General features: G+C 36.9%; 1 protein-coding gene across 1 annotated transcript in view; it reads right to left on the minus strand.

Annotated features, from left to right (window-relative positions):
- Window positions 1-383: 383 nt before the first annotated feature.
- The window catches only part of LOC149215451 (pectin acetylesterase 8-like), a 163,424-nt gene continuing 145,030 nt past the window's right edge, over window positions 384-18,777 (minus strand). Inside the window, exons 6-7 of the mRNA XM_089389717.1 lie at window positions 1,376-1,499; window positions 384-483 (exon numbers count right to left, since the gene is read on the minus strand). Of these exons, the coding sequence (XP_089245843.1) occupies window positions 384-483; window positions 1,376-1,499 (224 nt within the window). The remainder of the gene's footprint in view (window positions 484-1,375; window positions 1,500-18,777) is intronic.

The raw sequence follows: 18,777 nt of genomic DNA on the forward strand, positions 1-18,777 counted from the left end.
CATATTTTCATCAATTTAGAAACTATTTTAAAAGCTCCTCATCAAAACAGTAAAACAATTAGCAATGGAGACATTTTAATTATAAAATCTATATAATTATAATTTACTGCATGGCTATCAAACAAATTACTTCAAAATTTCCATTAACATCCTATACTACTAATTAACAACATCAGCATCCAACTTTCTTCAAACTACTTTAACATTTTTATTATATAACTGGAATTCAAGTTTTGAAGTGCGTATTGTTCTCTCACCGCAATCTGGATTTCCTCACAACAAATTTTTATTTAAATAAGAAAAACCTGAATTCGTAAAAACAAAAAAGCACAGTGTTACTAGAAAGAGAAGCTTCGAGTATTTATGCAGAAAGTAACCTTTCATTATTTCCAATTGCCACTGAGCGCAGGTCGTGATATTCGCCTTGCACTCGTCCCAAATACCGTTGGGATCTGCTGAAGTAGGCACCCAAATATTTGCAACCTGTAGAAAACAAATTGTCAGCCATAGAAGATATGACATCGCATTCAATTATTCTATGATGTAGAATAAACAGTGAAAAAGTCTCCAGAGTTTACAACAAAAAGTGGCGGTTTTATCAACTGTAAAAGATACTGGGGAAAGAAGCACTGCCATTATGTAAAATCAATGTTAGTAACGACTCTTATAGAGAAGATAATTGCCTATCATAGGCAGTGGGATGTTATTAGTTAGGTTTTACTAATAAGTTAAGGAAGTAATCTCTAATCTCTTTAGATGGATTTTTTTGCGATATTTGAAAAAAGAAATCCTCAAACATAATTTAAAATGAAAATAATTGCTTAAGGTCATATTACCAGACTTCCGGGATCCATTTTTGATGTACAAGCAGCTGGTAAGTTTTTTAAAGAACCCTGAAATATAATATCATATTCAATAAAACCATGAGAATGGAAAATACAACATGTTAATTAGATTAGGATACAACATGTTAATAGAGATGAAGAAAACAAATACAACATGTTAATTAGATTAGGATACGTAAGTAGAAAAGAGTCGAGCTATATACATGAAATGTGACGATTTCATTATAGAAAAGTCTAAATAGGTTTCGACCAGATATGTCGTCTCTGTAGTCATGCGACAATATGTAATCCAATTATCAAAATTTGCAATAAACTTTGTATTAAATATCCATGTATATAATAGGAAATATGCATGCAGGTTGTAGATTAAAGTAGAGAACGACAATATTAAACCTTTGTAATTTTCGATTATAAATCTCATTGTTTTTTCTATAAAAATATAAATAATTCCCTTCAAATAAACGATATTTAAACATATTCTAAATGAATAATAAATATATTTTTCGAAATAAATGTAAGAGAAAACATACAAATCCATGAAAAATCCAGCATCGGCCATGCATTTGACATTAACACTCTTTGGAAGAAGATCCCCAAATTCATTGCAGTGAATATATGTTGCGAGGCCACCTGCTGAGCAGCCAGTGAGTAGGACTTGCCATATGAAATTTTATTACATTTTACCATTTCAATAAGGTTATTAAAGAGCAATCTTTAATTTGTTATGGTCATAAATAATAGATTTAATTCGAAGGGAATAACAGTTTAGCACGGAAGGAGAGGAAACAAATTATGATAATTTTTTTATTTATATATATATATTTGAAAGTTTTTAAGTCATTTGGATTGGATAAATTACACAATTTAAATTTGTAATTCTTATAAATTTTTATTTAGATTTTAAGATTATTCTAAATTTTTTAACTATAACATATTTTTAAAAATTATTTTATATAATATATATAGTTGAATTAAATATTTTATTTAATATGGACATTGAAATATTTTATCCATTAATGTCATTGTGTATATTAATTTTTTTTTCTAATAATGAGTTATTTTTAAATACACATCAATTTTACTTAACTTTGCATTATAAGTTGTATTGATTTTATTATTATTATTATTTAAATGTCACATATCAAATTTATGATAAGCATTAAATGAATTACACATCTCCCTTTTCTTATGAGATAAGAGAATTATTTTACTTTTAATTATTTCTTTTAAACATTAAAATATTTTACTATGTCAAAACACACAATTATGTTATCTCACATATACAGAGCAATATTTTATTTATGCCTTAGATATTAAAAGTGAAATATGTACATTCATTTCGATTTTTATTTTATTATAGTATGTTGGAAACAATGTTTAATACTGAGATGGGAGGTTGGGGGTCATGACGGTGAATCAATATTAAGGTTATTTTTTTACTTTTATGCCAATTTATATTTTCATTTTAGGTTTGGCAATCATTCATGTGAGCCATTATCATCATATCATATAACAACAACACAAATAAACACATAAACACACACCCTGAGAAACATACACATAAGGCACAATAGTTTAACTTTGGGAGAAAAAATACCAAAATCTTTGTTTGTATTATGATGTAAAATATGAGCTCCTACTCTAGCTACATTTATCTTTTCTGAGAACCCACTCATAGGCAGCACCAACTCCTCTACATTGTTTACTAGCACCCACTAGTAGGAAGCACCAACTCCCTTATTCTGCAGATAGTTGATCAACTTACCATCAAACACCAACTTCATGGATTTATGCAAACACCCACCTCCAAGAGGAATTGACCTCCAAGCACTCCATAGACACACACTAGATGGAAGATCCAACTCCCTATTTTTTAGGCTCCAACCCACACCCAATAAGGAAATATCTACTCATTGTTATGACACACGCTTGGCCTGATTTTAGGTCTATGTTCTCCTCATCAACTTTCACTTTACTCACACGTAGCTCTATGTCTTACACTCTCTCTCCTCACCTTGCAACACCATACATAATATTTCAACCTTTTTCATTCAGTTTGCATAACTAGCATCTCTCGGCCTTTGATGTTACACAGCATCTTTCATCCTCTCTCACCAACTCTCATACACACAAAGATATCTACACAACTCTCTAATAATGTTGCATTCCCCCCCCTCCCATTCACAATTTCCATCCATGGTTTTTATCAGACCAAGCAATAACTCCTCAAAAACAATTCATTCTATTCATTCAGGTTGGTCTTTATTATATACATGAGAAAGACACTGTTTACTTCATCTCCCGGTGACTCTTCATATTTTACATTATTTATTTACATCAGTTACACTTATTCACCCAATCCTGATGATTAGGTGTGAAAATTCCCCCCCTTAATCTGAAGGGATGTTGGTGAGTCCAAGCATCGTTTTGAATCTTTCAAGCTTTTCTGTTCCAAAAGCTTTGGTGAAGATGTGTGCAATTTGCTCATTAGTGGAACAATGACGAATATGGATTGTTTTGGCCTCAACATGATGTCGAATCAGATGATATTTAGTATTTATGTGCTTCGTTCGATCATGGAACTTTGGGTTCTTGACCAACTTTATTGCTGAGGTATTTTCAATCATGAGTGGAGTTGATTATACTTGTTTTACTTTCAAATCTTGAAGAATTTTGGTGAGCCACACAATTTCTTTTGTTTCCTCAGCTGCTGCCACATACTGTGCTTCTGTTGTGGAATTTGTTGTAACTGATTGTTTGTGTGATCTCCATGAGACAGCTCCTGATCCAAGACTCATAGCATAACTTGAAGTAGATACCCCAGTTTCTTTGTCTCCATTGGAGTCTGAATCAAAGTATCCAATCAAGCTGAAGTCGTCCACGTGTGTCTACTTGATTCTAAAGTCTTGAGTTCCCTTCAAGTACCTTAGAACTCTTTTTGCAGCAAACCAATGTCCCTCACAAGGCTTTTGCATAAAACTAGAGAGGATTCCAACAGTAAATGAAATGTCTGGTCTGGTAGTAGTTAGGTAGTTGAGACTTCCTACAAGTTGTCTATACTTTGTTGCATCCTCAAATTCTTTTCCTTCGATGGATGTAAGCTTTAAGTTTTGTTCCATTGGAGTAGTAAGAGGATTGCATTTTGTCATGCCAAACCTATTCAACAGATCTCCAAAGTACTTCTTTTGATAAAGGAATATGGACTTCGAATGTTGAGTTACTCCAATACCAAGATAGTAATGAACATAGCCCAAATTAGTCATTTCAAAACCTTTCCTCAATTCCTTCTTTATGGATGCAATGTAGCTTTCATTGTTCCCTACCATCAAAAGATCATTTACATATAACACAAGATATACAACTGTTTTGCCATCTTTCTTGACAAATAAAGTTGCAACCTCAAGATCATAATGTTTGAAATTGAGTTTCAGAAGATGCTTAGTTTTTCATGCTAGGCTCACGGTTCTTGTTTGAGGCCATACAAGGATTTCACAAGTTTTCATACTTTATGTTCATGTCCTTTCACAGCAAATCCTTCAGGTTGGGACATAAAAGCATTCTCTTTTAGATCTCCATTCAAGAAAGCAGTTTTAACATCCATTTTATGGACTTTCCAACTATTTGGAGCTAATAGGGAAAAGAGTATATGGATGGTAGCCCATTTTGCTGTGGGGGTGAAAGTATCCTCGTAATCAACCCCTTCCTTCTGTGCAAAACCTTTTTCCACAAGCCTGGCTTTATTCTTTTCAAGTGAGCCATCAGTTTTATACTTGTTCTTGTAGACCCACTTGCAACCAATTGGTTTGGTTCCTAATGGAGGATCAACCAACTTCCAAGTGCCATTCTTTATCAGGGCATCATACTCCTTTTGCATCACTTCTTTCCATTCATCATGAGAAGCAACTTCTCTGAAGGAAGTTGGTTCAAAATCTGTAGACAAATTCAATTCACAATCATAAGAAAAATGCATATCAATAGGTGAATCAGAGTCATCTACATCACCTCCATTTTGTCAGTTTGAATTTTTAGTTCCTGTCTTTCGAACCTCATCAGGATGAACACTTTCAAGTGTCTTTGTTAGCCACTTTGGGGGACCTTTCTCAGATGGTCCAACCTACTCCAATGATTGAGTTGGGACTAAATCAAGATTGAGTCTCCCAATTCTATCAATCACATCATTTAAAGTGTCATCCGTTGTTGGAGTTTCATGCGGGGGAGAGAGTGCTTTAGAAGAAGATTCCACCGGTTGATTTAGTATAAGAATCCCCCTTCAAGATGTGGAATCTGATTATCAAATTCTTGAAATGGTTTTGCATTTGCGAATCTATCCAAGCGATCAAGTTGTCACTCAACAACATTGTCAGTTTTGGATGATTCAAGAAAGATTACATCTCTAAATATAACAAACTTTTTATTGGCTTCATCATAGAGATGGTATGCTTTGGAGGTGTTTGAATACCTCAGGAAGATACACTTACGACTTCTTGCACCAAGTTTTTTCTATGTACCTTTGGTATCAAGGCATAACAGTTGGAACCAAAGACCATGAGATGCTTTACCAAAGGAATGTGCCCATACCACATTTCATAGGGAGTCTTGTTTCTGATAGCATTAGATGGACATCTATTCTTTATATATAGAACACATAGAACTGCATCAGCCCAAAACATCAATTTTACATTTTTGAAAAACATCATGGGGCACACCATATTTAAGATTGTCCTATTCATTCTTTCAACTACATTATTCTGTTGGGGATTATAAGGCATGGTTGTTTGATGTTTGATCCCATGTTGGCAAAGATATTTTTCAAATTCATTTGAAGTGTATTCTTTTCCATTATCAGTGTGAATAGAGCAAATACGAGATTGTGCATCATTTCCAATCCATTTATGAAAGTTCTTGAATGTTTGAAAAGCATCATATTTGTTCTTCAATAAATAAACACAACACATTTTGGTGTAGTCATCAATAAATTTCATCATATATTTATTTCCATTTGCAAAAGGAACAAACATTGGACCACATAAATATGAATCAATGATTTCAAGTTTTCTATGTGCTCTTGAATGTGAATCATGAAAAGATTGTTTGCTATGATTTCCTAGAATACAAGCATCACATTGCCTAAGTTTCCTAGGAATTGTAGGAAAACCAGTAACACCATTTTTATTCAACAGGTGGAGGCTGTCATAGTTCAAATGTCCAAATCTAGCATGCCATAATAAACTTGATGGAAGTGGACCTTCTTCATAATTAGAATTGTATGAGAAATGCTGTGCATGAGCAGAGGTACCCTGCAACTTGAGAAGCCTTTCTTCTTCCATCCCCCTCATGACAAGTGAGTGGTCAGATGATTTTCTCACCTCAAGCTTGCCATCAAACATATGAAGGGAGTGACCTTGCTGGCAGATGTGGACCAAGGACAACAAGTTTCTCTTTATTTGTGGGAGATATAGAACATGTTGCAGAAGAAAGTCTGGAAGACCAGTCAATTTAAGCCTGATTGTGCCAAGCCCTGATGGTTTGAGTTTTGATTGGTTTGCAAAGTATATTGCTCCATCAACATTGTCAGTAAGTTCTTCAAAAAAATCTTTTCTATGAGTCATTTGGCAAGTTTCTCCTAAATCAAGAAACCAATCATTTTTCCAAGAAGCAAGTGAAGCATTAAATAAGTGTTCATTTACTCCAATATTACATTGGGCCACAACATAATGAGTGGATTCAGGTGCTTTACCTTTGTCTGTGTCATTAGTTTTACCTTTGGGTTGGTTTCTTTCCTGCTCAATTTTGTCCCATGGTAACTTGCATGTGGAGGCATCATGTGATCCATTTCTTTTGCAGCATATGCAGTGCAAATCTGAATTTTCTCCTTGAAAGTGTCTACCCCACCTGCCTCTAAAATATCTTCCTCTGGAAGAATCTTGGGCAAGATTCTTTTCTTTATGAGCAAGGCACACAGCCTTTTCAGAAGAAGATATGATTGAATGCATTGAAAAATCTGAGTGTTGTAAAAATACTTCTGTTGGCAAAAAATGTGCTTTTGATGTAAAAAAAATTGCACTGTAGTAGCAATATTCTGAATTCTTATGACAACCAAGAAACAAGCTGCAATATCTTACAAAATAGGGGCACAAAATCATGAAAGAAATTGCAGGGGCCCAAAAAAATCATAGGTCAGGTTCTTGTGCACACGATCATCAAAATATAAATAATCTTTTATATCCCAACCAACACATTAATCAATTTTTACAAGAGCTCAACGCATATGGTTATTGCAGCAGCATTTGGCATTCACCATTAAAAACACACACACTGCACTAACTAGATTGTTCAATGCACCATTCACACTCTCCATACAATGCACTACGAACTTTGACCAGCGCACAAAACTTACACACAATGCACTAACTAGATTGTTCAATGCACCATTCACACTCTCCATACAATGCACTACCAACTTTGACCAGCGCACAAAACTTATGCAATCTAGACCAACGCATGATCTGCTCAAGAACTACTTCAATGGCTACCGCAGTTTGGATTCAACACAATATTCAACATGTTCGAATATTTTAACACAACAAACCAGGAGGGCGGTGTATTGTGCATTCAACAACATTCAATGCATCATTCAAGGGATGGGAGTATGGATGCATGAAAGTGCAGTGGGGAGTGTGATGCCACAACCAGTGAGGCGGTGTGGGAAAGTGGTATGGCGACCGATGGAGAGAGCTAAATGTGTATGGCAGCGCGGTATTACACAACAGAGGCAGCGCACATGTATTAAAATGATGTAAAAAACGAGTGTATTAAAACCATCAACGGAGCAGGCTTACAACAGTGATACCGCACTCTCGAGCAATCTCGGGCAGTCTCGGGAAAAATGACCAAAGTCACCGCACTAATAACAGTTGCCTCGAACTTGGGCAAAATGACCAAATTCACCGACCAGTCTCGAACTCGGGCTTGTAGAATTTCAACATGTTCTCGACGACCTTATGCAAGAGTTCCTCATTCGATGCCTCCCGCTCCAAGCCGCTTATAATTGCAACATGAGACAGAGCGTCTCTCCAACTCTGAATTCTTTTCTTGTCATATTTCAATGTCTATTCGTGTGCGCCAAGGAGAGATTGAGGCAGAGGACTAGTGGTATGTGTAAGAATGAAAACACAGTGGGTAATCAAACAATTACTATTGAGTGGTATTCAAACAATGACTATGTTTGTGGTGCGTGGGATGGAGACTCAAGGTTGCAAGATCGAATACAATGGCGGTGTGGCCTCCCTCATGAAACAGAACAAGCACGACACGACGCTGACTGAGAGGAGGAGAATGTCATTGCTAACAATAATGGTAATGCCGAATATCAATGACATAAATGAAATGCGCACAATGCACAATGAGTGTTTTGTATGCTCTGATACCTATGTAGTAGAGAATAGTGATATTGAATAGTAGGCGGAGTAGCGACAGGAGTAATAATAGTGAATAATAGGTGGAGCAATGACAGGAGCAGCGTAGCAGAGAATAATAGAGAATAATGTGTTTAGGCTAGTGGAAGTGTTAGAGTTGCCAGGCTAGCTAGTCTGCATAGGATTCAAAATACCATAGGTAGAATTGGGAGTTACAAAGCAGACAGAAGCCAAAAATGGCACTGGCTCTGATACCATATCAGAATTGGAAGTAACTCCTCAAAAACAATTCGTTCAATTCATTCAGGTTGGTCTTTATTATATACATGAGGGAGAGACTGTTCATTTCATCTCCCTGTGACTCTTCATATTTTCCATTATTTATTTACATCAGTTACACTTATTCACCCAATCTAAATGATTAGGTGTCAACAGTTTTGTTTCTCTGTGATGCAAAGAAAAATGTAGTTTGTCAATTCATCACAGAGTCTCAGTGTACTTTGGTATGGATCATTTTACTTGGGATAGGAAATTTTGTTCAATCTCATTACTGCATTACTTTCAAGGCACACAACTTATCTACATCAAGATTTTGGGTATGGGTGGAACTTACTCGACCATCATGCAGAGTCATGGTCTCCAATACTTCTTTGTAAGGCACACAACGCTCGAGAAGAATAATGCAACGCACAATTAGAATTCATTAATTCATGAAGGTGTGACTTGTTTCTTCCCTATCTATCCATCCATTGATATGCCCTTCTTATTTGCAAAAATAAATGGTTTCAACTATTGTTTAGTTCTTTTATAGGACCAACAACACAATATAGACATTATTGAGAACATTTCCAACTAGTAACCTGACTTTCAAATAAATTCCTTGTTTAATTGTGCGAGTGTCTTGGTTTTCACAGTTAGACATATTTTTATATTTATTATTTTATTTATTTATTTATCTATATTATCCAACTCTACTTGAAAAATAAAACATCTATTCAAGTGTAGAAATATTTCTAATGAATTCATGAGCATAACATAATTACAAATATACTCATATTCAAAATTGGAAGATATGATTTGATGATTACCAAAATAGAAGGGGTGGCAAGAGAGGAAGGGGTCATAATTTCCCTAGTTAAAAAGAAAGAAACATGTTTTCTTGTGGATTAGGAACAACCACTATGAAAAGAGTGGAACAAATGACACTATCGATGTAGATGAACCTGGAAATTTATAAAACTATGAACGAGGTTAAGGTAATTGGGGATTCGAGTCTAGTTATCAATCAATTATTTAAACTCTAATCTAGCGCCTTTTATTATGGTCATGAATCAAGTTATTTATTACATGCATTAATAAGTTGGAGGAATTCCCTATTTTAAGGGGACAAATCTTCTTGGAGATACCCAAGCCAATGTAGGATTAGGGTTACAAGAAGGTGTTTTAAAGCGGGTCACCCCCTCCCATCACCTCATTCCTTAATGAATCCAATAAGCATGCATTCTAAATTCTCTACTGGAGAGAATGGAGTTTTGTGGGGTTTCTTAGTCCTCCTAAAAATCATAAACATATTCTCACATTCTATCATTCCAATTTATTCTTTAAAATGGGAATATATAGGGAATATTTAGAATAAATTTTTATTAGTAATATGAATAATAATGGAAAATGGATTATAGTTAGCAATAATATACAAATGAATCAAGCTCTACAAGAGACAAAGCACAACTAGGTTTTGAAAACCTGCCCAAACCCTAACAATTCCGGAGGCACTGCCATATACGACCAGTAGTTGACAGAAGGAAGAGACATGCAAGCTTTGCCCGGGGGGGGGAGATCCCCTCCTACTAGAATGTAACAACCGGTGATGCAGGCGGGAAAGTCATAAACTATCAAGGCTCCCCGGAAGCTGTAGGCCCTAATAATAGTCTTGCCCTTCGAGCTAGATGGCAGGCAAGAAGTAAAGGGAAGTGTCTTCCATGTGCAGCTGAGAAAAACACATTTGTAATACCATTGAATAAATTGGGGAAATATCGTAGCTACATGAAGTATCATGTAATGATATGCATATTCATTGGCCTCTGGATGATGAAGAAGGACCTAATAAAGTGGATCCAATAGAAATGGAAACCAAAAGGCCGTGTAGAACTCAGGCTTAGAGCCAGATGATTTTTCATTGTAATTTTTTCAAACCTGCAAGGTAAGGAAAGAGTTTTTGAAAACGATCCATATTATCATTATAATGTAGGAATATTCATGAGATATTGGGAGGGAATCTATAACCCACATAAGGAGAAATTCCTGGTAGCCCGTATTTGGATTCGACTCTTTGGCCTCCCAATGGATTTCTTGGACCCATAAATTCTAGAAGGAATAGGCAATGCAATAGGAATATTTCTCAAAATAGCAAAAACCACACGAAGGGGCCGATACACTTCATATGATAGGATCTGTGTGTATAGGAATATTTCAAAGCCCATCCCTAAATTGATAGAACTAGAATATCTTGACGAAATATGGAAATAGACCTTGGATTATGAGCATATCTCGTTCCATTTCCGCTAGTGTCATGAGTATGTCCACTTATTCAAATAATGCCAGCTAAACCAAGAAGAACGGTCGGATCTAAAGGAGCAAAAAATGAAATCCCCACAAGAGGCAAATGAGGGGTTTAAGGAAGTCATCCACAAGAGAAAGACCACAATAGTGCAGCGAAATCCATGAAACAATAACCAAAACCAAAAGGCCAGTAAAAATAGATATGAGGTACTACAAGTAGAAGAAGAAACAAAAAATGAGACAGAAACAATGGATTATTAAGACAAATAACATGAGAGTAGTCAAGGTAAATAAAAAGCAACCCCAAAGAGGAAATCCCAAATAGATCTGATAGAAAATGAAGAGAGGGAGTGAATAGATCTCACAGTAATGGAAGTATATGCAGGAAGGGAGGAGTTGAGCATGGAAGAGAAAGTTCTGAAAAGACTTTTAAATGAGTGGAGACATCTGGACGAAAGATTCATTCTATAGATTCAAAAGAAACTATACAAGGAAACTTTCTAGCAATATAAGGCTAACCAAGGATAGGGGCAAGTAGACATAGTAAAGAAGATTGGCATGCAACAAGAAAACTCCCAGGAACAACATAGCAGAAGTAAAGGAGGCAAGAAAAGAGGGAGACGAAATCTGCAGGAGTCAATCCAAATAATCGAAGAGATGTTGGTAAACGTAGGAAGGGTAGTACCACTATTAGCGGTATTCCAACAACTTAACAAAGTTAACCAATGATAGTGATATCATGGAATATAAGGGGCCTTAACAGCCGAGGAAAATAGAGGTACCTACAAGATTTATTGAGAAAGTAAAAGCATTAAATAGTTCTCCTACAAGAAAGAAAGGTAAAAAGAGAAAAACTAGAGGAGCTCTTACGGAAAATGAAACCAAGATACAAAGTAGTAGCACTAGATGAAATAGGAAGTGTAGGCAGAATATCCATCTTGTGGAGCCTGAAAGAGATAACGGTAGATCATTGGATAAGAATGTCATGAATCCTGACTGGATGCTTTCAAAATATAGGGAAAAAAGGGTGTATCATAATCTTAGCAGTATATGGGCCGCATAATCCTGGAGAAAAGGAATAATTTATACAAAGAACTAGGAAATTAAGCCAAATGCATGCAAAAAGACTATGGTTAATAGTAGGGGATTTCAACTTGATAACCTCACTTGAGGAAAAAAAGGGAGGGATAGGAAGGGAGGAACCTGAAATGGAACAGTTCAGGGATATGTAAGAGCTCCATCTAGTAGATATTCCCAGCAACAATGGAACATATACATGGAACAACTGAAGAGGAGGAACCCGCCAAATCGTGTCAAGATTAGATAAGTTCTTGGCAACGGAGAATTTAATAAGTAGAGATGTATATTATGAAGCATCAATATTGCCATGTATGGGATTTGATCACTCACCGATTAGGTTGGAAGTAGACATGAAACAAGGGCATAGCAAGAGGCCATTCCTGTTCGAAGCTTTCTGGCTGTGTGAACCCACCTTCTTAGAAAAATGAAGGAATGGTGGAGATTAACTATAGAAAAAGGGAGGAATAAAATGCATACATTCCAACTGCGTCTGAAATAACTCAAAGGTAAAATAAAGAAATGGAACAAAGAATAATTTTGGAATATTCAACAAGACCAAGAACTGTTACAGGCGAGGATGAAAAGAGTGCAACAATAGATGATAACAAATGGTCGCTCAGAATCCTTATTGGAGGAAGAAGGAAAACTTATGACTAGGATGGAGGAAAGGAATTAGAAAGAAGATATCTTGTGGAAAAGAAAATCGAGAGTCGAGTGGCTTAGGGAGGGATAAAGTAATGCTAGATTCTTCCACAAAGCAATGATTCAACATAGACAATATACCATAATATTTTCATTATTAGACCAGGAAGGAAACTAGCTAGTGCAAAATGATGATATGGAGAACCTGTTGGCCAATCACTCCCAAAATATCATGATAGAACTGAATCCTGAAATGGTAGAAGCAATAAATAGGATAACTAGGCATATCCCTCAACTGGTCAGTAGGGACCAAAACCTAGCACTAATGAGGGCTATAACCTTGGAAAAAGTGGAGGATGTAATCAAAGGACTAGCAAAGAATAAAGCGTCGAGCTCGGATGGATTCACGACATATTTTTTCTAGACAACATGGTTGATTCTAGGAGACGACATGCTAAGAATAGTGGAAGAATCCAGAAGAACAAAAAAGCATACATCCTGCCCTAAAATCAACTTTTATAGCTCTTATTCCAAAAGTTTACCACTTTCAAGATCCGCAAGGGTTTAGACCTATAGATTTACGCAATGTAATCTACAAAATTCTCTCAACCATAATGGTAAAGTGGCTCAAACTGATCCTCCTAGCAGTAATCTTCGAAGAGAAAATTGGTTTTTTCAAAGGAAGGAAAATTGTGGATGGGATAATAACTGCTCAAGAGGCAATCCATTCCCTTAAGAACCTCAAAGGCAAAGGAATGATGATCAAACTAGACCTATCAAAAGAATACAATCGGTTAAACTATACCTACCTCCAAAGTATCCTGAAATCCTTTGGATTTGACCCTCGTTGGATAAATTGGATCTATTCCCTCATATGGGCTCATGTTTTGTTAATCCTCCTAAATGGAGCATCGTCTGGGGCGTTCAATGAAACAAGGGGGTTAAGACAAGGAGACCTGATCTCCCTATTCTTGTTCATATTAGCAGCTGAAGGGCTGGGAAAATATGTAAAGGAAAATGTGCAAGCAGGACAATTTAAGGGCTTGTGTATGTGGGGAAATGAGCTTCCTTTAACTCATCAATAGCTCTTGGACGACATCATGATTTTCTGTCAAGCTATTCTCAAGGAAGCCAGATCCCTCCTAGCCATTTTATAAGATTTCATGAATGCCTCACGAATGCAGATCATCAAATAGAAGTCAGATATCTTCTTCTTTAACACAACAACTCAATCCCAATATTTGGGGATCCTACTAAGTCTTAACCCACTTAGAGTGGCAAATTGGAAGGTTCTTTTTGCTAAGATCGAAGGTTGTCTTTTGAACTGGACTTTCCGGGTATTAAACATGGCGAGTAGAGTCATCTTGCTAAAGGTGGTGTTGCAATCAATTTTGATCTACCAACTCTTAAGCTTGGCAATACCCAAAACAGTGTGTAATGAGAACAAATATATTCAAGAAATTCATGTGGCAAGGGCCACAAATAGAAAAGAAATGGGCTTTGTTTTCTTGGAAGTGACTAATTAAGCCAAGAAAAGAAGGGGGGCTCGATCTTCGTGACCCATATACTCTGAACCAGCATATGGGAGCCATGCTATGGCGGAGATGGATACAGGGAGGAACAGACTTATGGAAAGAAATATGAGGAAGAAAATATGGAATGCTTAGGTCAACCGAAGGAAGACTAAGAACCCAGGATACTATAAAAGGGTCAACTATATGGAACATAATAAGAGAAAACAAATAATTTATAAGAAACCATAGCTTCTAGGAGATTTGGGGAGGATACATAGCTAGGTTATAGCAAGATGCGTGGCAGCAGAGAGACAAATTATTTAGCAGGAAGGACCTAACGGAAATATTCTTAAATACAAATCGGCAAGAAAATCAGATGGTGAATAACTTTTGGGAAGCAGAGATAGAATTACTATGGAGAAAATGGAAGAGGAGACAACATTGTCCAGATGCACTAGATTCTATTAAGTGGGAAGCCTATGATAAGGAGATGGACTCCAGAAGAATAGCGATAGCAGAAGGATCAGATATTATAAGGTGGGGATATAAAAGAAAAGGAATGTTTACTATCTAAGAAGGATATTAGCTAAAAGAAAAACACCAACAATAGCAAGGGTTACCCATATGGGAACAAATATGGAATGATAAACTATGGCCAAAAGTATCTTTCTTCCTATCGGCGGTCCTTCTTGGGCACACCCTAACATGGTACCAATTATAGATAAGGGGGATGCAGGGACCATAGATTTGATGCATATGTGAAGGACAAATAGAAATGATGGAACACCTTCTGAATATCTGCAGGTACAATAATGTCCTATGGCAGAATCATGAAACTCTCTTTGAACATATAGATAGGGATCAATCAAGTAAAAAAAAAACAACGGAAAACTAGAGGAAAAAAATCTACCAGAGTCCCATCCTAAACTGATCCTAGAACGTCTCCTTAGAATTTCTCCTATGGCTGGTGTTGAAAGAGAGGAATCGGGGAATTTGTAAAGGGGAAAAAAGACAGAAATGGAGGTATGGGAAATAATATTATCGAATATGTAAGAGATGATTCTAGCGGAGAAATGGCACCCGAAAGACTGGGAAACACATCACATGAGAGCCAAATAATGGAAATGTTAAATATGAGCCCATGAATGCTGATTCTGCACACCTGGAAGATGAAATATACACCTCGGTAATCCTTATCCTACTTCACATTTCCCCTAGAGGATTTTATAAAACTAAACTTTCACGATGCAGCAAAAGGAAATCTAGGAGAAGAAGACCTAAGAGGAGTGTTCAAAGACCAATTGGCTATTTGCAATGGATTATGGAATAGCAAGCAACAACGAAGCGAAACTCTATTCACTCAAACAAGGCCTAGAAATTTTTTGAAAGGAAAATTTCTAGAAGATGGAGGTGGAAGGGAACTCTACTTTGGTGATTGACATAGTGAAAAAGATATAATAGGGAACTCAATGGAAAAAGATAAGAAAGGGCTGGAGAATGGCAAGACTCATCCAGGAAATAGGAATCATGGCATAATGGATAGACTACCTCATCCCAACACATGTCTACCAATCGGGGAACTTGGTAGTCCAATTCTTAGAAAACTAGGGAGGTGGCAAACTAGGAGGAAACCTAGACATACTGGGTGAAGAGATAAATCAAGCAGAAGGAATGAATAGCCTTAAGGAAATTCTAAGAAAAGGGAGGGAGGAAGGACGAAACCCCTGATTGGGGTGCATAGGGACATTGGTGCCAGATGAAATATGGGAAGGATAGTTGGATGGTCGGCAGGATAGCTAGATGGGGATAACAAAGAGGGAAGACAGGTTACGGTTAGGGCAACCAAAAATTGGAAAGCCATGATAGAGGGAATTAAATGGAAGGGAAGTGTGTGCCTCTATCAAGGAACTCACATGAAGGAAGGGTAGGGGGATAGGGAAAAGTGGAAAGTAGGGGATGTATCACTAATAAGAATAGGAAGGTGGGTGAGTAGATAGGAAAGAAAGGTGGCAGGGAAGCTGGGGGAATGCATGCAAAGGATAGAGGGAGAACGATCGAAGGGAGCAATGGGTGAACTCCGAGCGCAATGATGGAGAGGGCACGATGGCCATCATCTAGACTTCATCTGCAACAACTGGTATGCAAACAAAGCTCCCCTTTGTGTCGATTTGGAAAAAATGTCACTCAATTGGAGGAGAGTCTGGAAAATAAGGAGAGAGGTGTTGAATGAAATAAGATAATGTCTAGTCTCATAACTATGGAAAAAAATGAAAAACATTGTGATTTCAAGTATAATTGCCTATTGATATTGCATGGGTATGAATTAATTGTATTCCATGAAGGGCAGGAAGGGGGGGGGGGGGAATATGAAACTTGTGAAGGGCTTGGAGGGCAGCTAGAACTTGGGGGGAAGATAATGTTTCCTGTCACAAGGAAATGTTGCAGACCAGAGCTGAGAAAATGCTATGATGCCTTTGTTAGCTTTCAGGGGCCCTGTTGCCTCGAGAAACAGTGGGGGGAGAGAGGAGGGAACAAAAATTGGAAAATAGGCCCTACTAGGATAGTCTGGCTTTGGGGGGGATACTTACACCAATGGGGAAGAAAAAAGGTTCAGGGGGTTAGGGAGGGGAAAATTCTAGACCTGAAGGACATTGCATGGACGAAGGTAAAACAAACCTCTATGATTCTATTAAGGAATGGTCTTCAAAGGAAGGCGCAACCTTGAAAAGCCAAGAGGATGGGGGTGAAGCATAGGAAACTGAGAAGGTCCTTCTCTGTGATGGAATGGCTGCAAAAACACATCTCCCCTGTAGTTGGAAAGATAACCCCTAGCTGGCTATATTACAAGAGAGGTGGGGGACCTTTGTGGAGACCCCAGGGGATGGGAACTAGGGGGAGCATAGAGCAAAGGCTAGAAGATATAATTGAATGGTTGCAACTTATGGGCAATTGGGTAGTGATTGAGAAGAAAACTAGAAGTTCTAATGTTGAAAAACAGATTAAAAAGGAATGGCTGAATGTTATGGTAAAATTTCATACTGGTTCTAATGAAAACATTCATGTGAACATTATAGGTAGCATTAATTTTGGTTTTCTTCCGTCTTCGAAGCCTTGGCACCTGAAACAGGTGAGGTTGTGGGAGGGGAGGGGATGCAGGAAGCTGGAGCAGGAAAATATCATGAAAGAAGGAGGGAAATAAGGAAGAAAAGGAGGAAGATGAGTGGGCAAGAAGGAAGATCATAAGATGAAGAGCTTAGAGGCATTAGTGAGAAAAATGTAGAGAAAAGGGGGTTGAAGGATGGGAGAGGAAAGTATGAAGAATTTAATGCATGCCTACCATGTAGGCACCTCAGCATAAATAAAGGAAATAATAGCATCGTCGGAAGCAAAGTTAAATTCCCTTGTGGAAAATGAAGAGCTCCCAATGGAAGAATGGGATCCATTACTTAGCGACGTGGGCCATACTAGAGGCCGCCAAACTCTGTTCAGGGAGACCATACTAGAGGCCGCCAAACTCTGTTCAGGGAGACCATACTGGCAAGGGAATTGATAACATTCAAGGACAAAGAAGAACCAGAGAGGGACAAGAAAGAGGAACCAAGTCTAAAATATATTCAGAATGAAATACAGTCAATACAAGTGCATCAATATCACCAAAACCTTTCTTTTAAGTGGATGGAAAAGTAGATCCAGACCTCGTTGTAGAGTAAAGCACCCAGGTCAAGTGCTAAAGACCTGGCTCCAGTCGAATCATCTATTGACTGAAGAATATAGATAATCAATAGATATAGCATTAAGTATATAGTAGATTTAGCAACAAACTTAGCATGGATGATAAGGATCAAACTATTTAAATTTTGGATAGCTTTTGAAGCTGATCGGTGGCCAACAGGCCTAGTTTCCTTCAGGTAGGTTGAGGCCACCAGACATATATTTTGTTACCTGCTTATAGATAACTAATAGAGAATGGAAGTACTACCAATCTTACAAAAAAAATGGAAAGGGGATTCGTACCAAAAGAATACTATATTCACAAGCTTCGGAAGTCCTTCGATCATGATCTGAACAATGAAAAATTTAAACGATCGAGTATTTCATAATGAGAATGAAATTCCCAACCAATAAGTATGTTCCTTATCCATATAGATAAAGGAACATCAAGAAAAATATAGTCATCATGAAACATAATCATTTCCAAAGAATTAGTTTTTATACGAATGATAAGGTGATCACTACAAATACATATATGATCATAATATGGAATGGATCAATTAATCTATCTTAAATTATTGATTAGGAAATCTGAATACAATAGGAAAAACATGGATGATTGAGGATTTCCTAAAATGGGAGGTATGGGAGAAAATGTCCCTTTGTCTTTCCCGGGGGGATTGAATGATTACCTTATTTATTATCTATTTATTTCTGAAATATTGAAATGTTTGTCCCCAAACAAAAAGAATTCATTAGGAAGTTTGTATTCCATAATTTTTTAATTAGAACCAAGATGTCTCGTAGGAATGATGGCCGAGCAATTCAAGGCATAACATTGAAATCACTATGTAGGATTCTACTTATTGAGGGTTTGAATCCCTCTCTTTTTCTATCTTGGCACTATTATTTTCTTATCATCCATTCTTTTTTCAATCTATTGAATCCCAATAAGGCAATTTCCTAATTTCAATATCAATCTCCCTCTATATGTAATAGAGAAGAAACAAT

This window comes from Pinus tabuliformis, chromosome 1_1, assembly GCF_031772625.1.
Source record: "Pinus tabuliformis cultivar Carrire ecotype Pingquan chromosome 1_1, CPIR1, whole genome shotgun sequence".
Lineage (NCBI taxonomy): Eukaryota > Viridiplantae > Streptophyta > Pinopsida > Pinales > Pinaceae > Pinus > Pinus tabuliformis.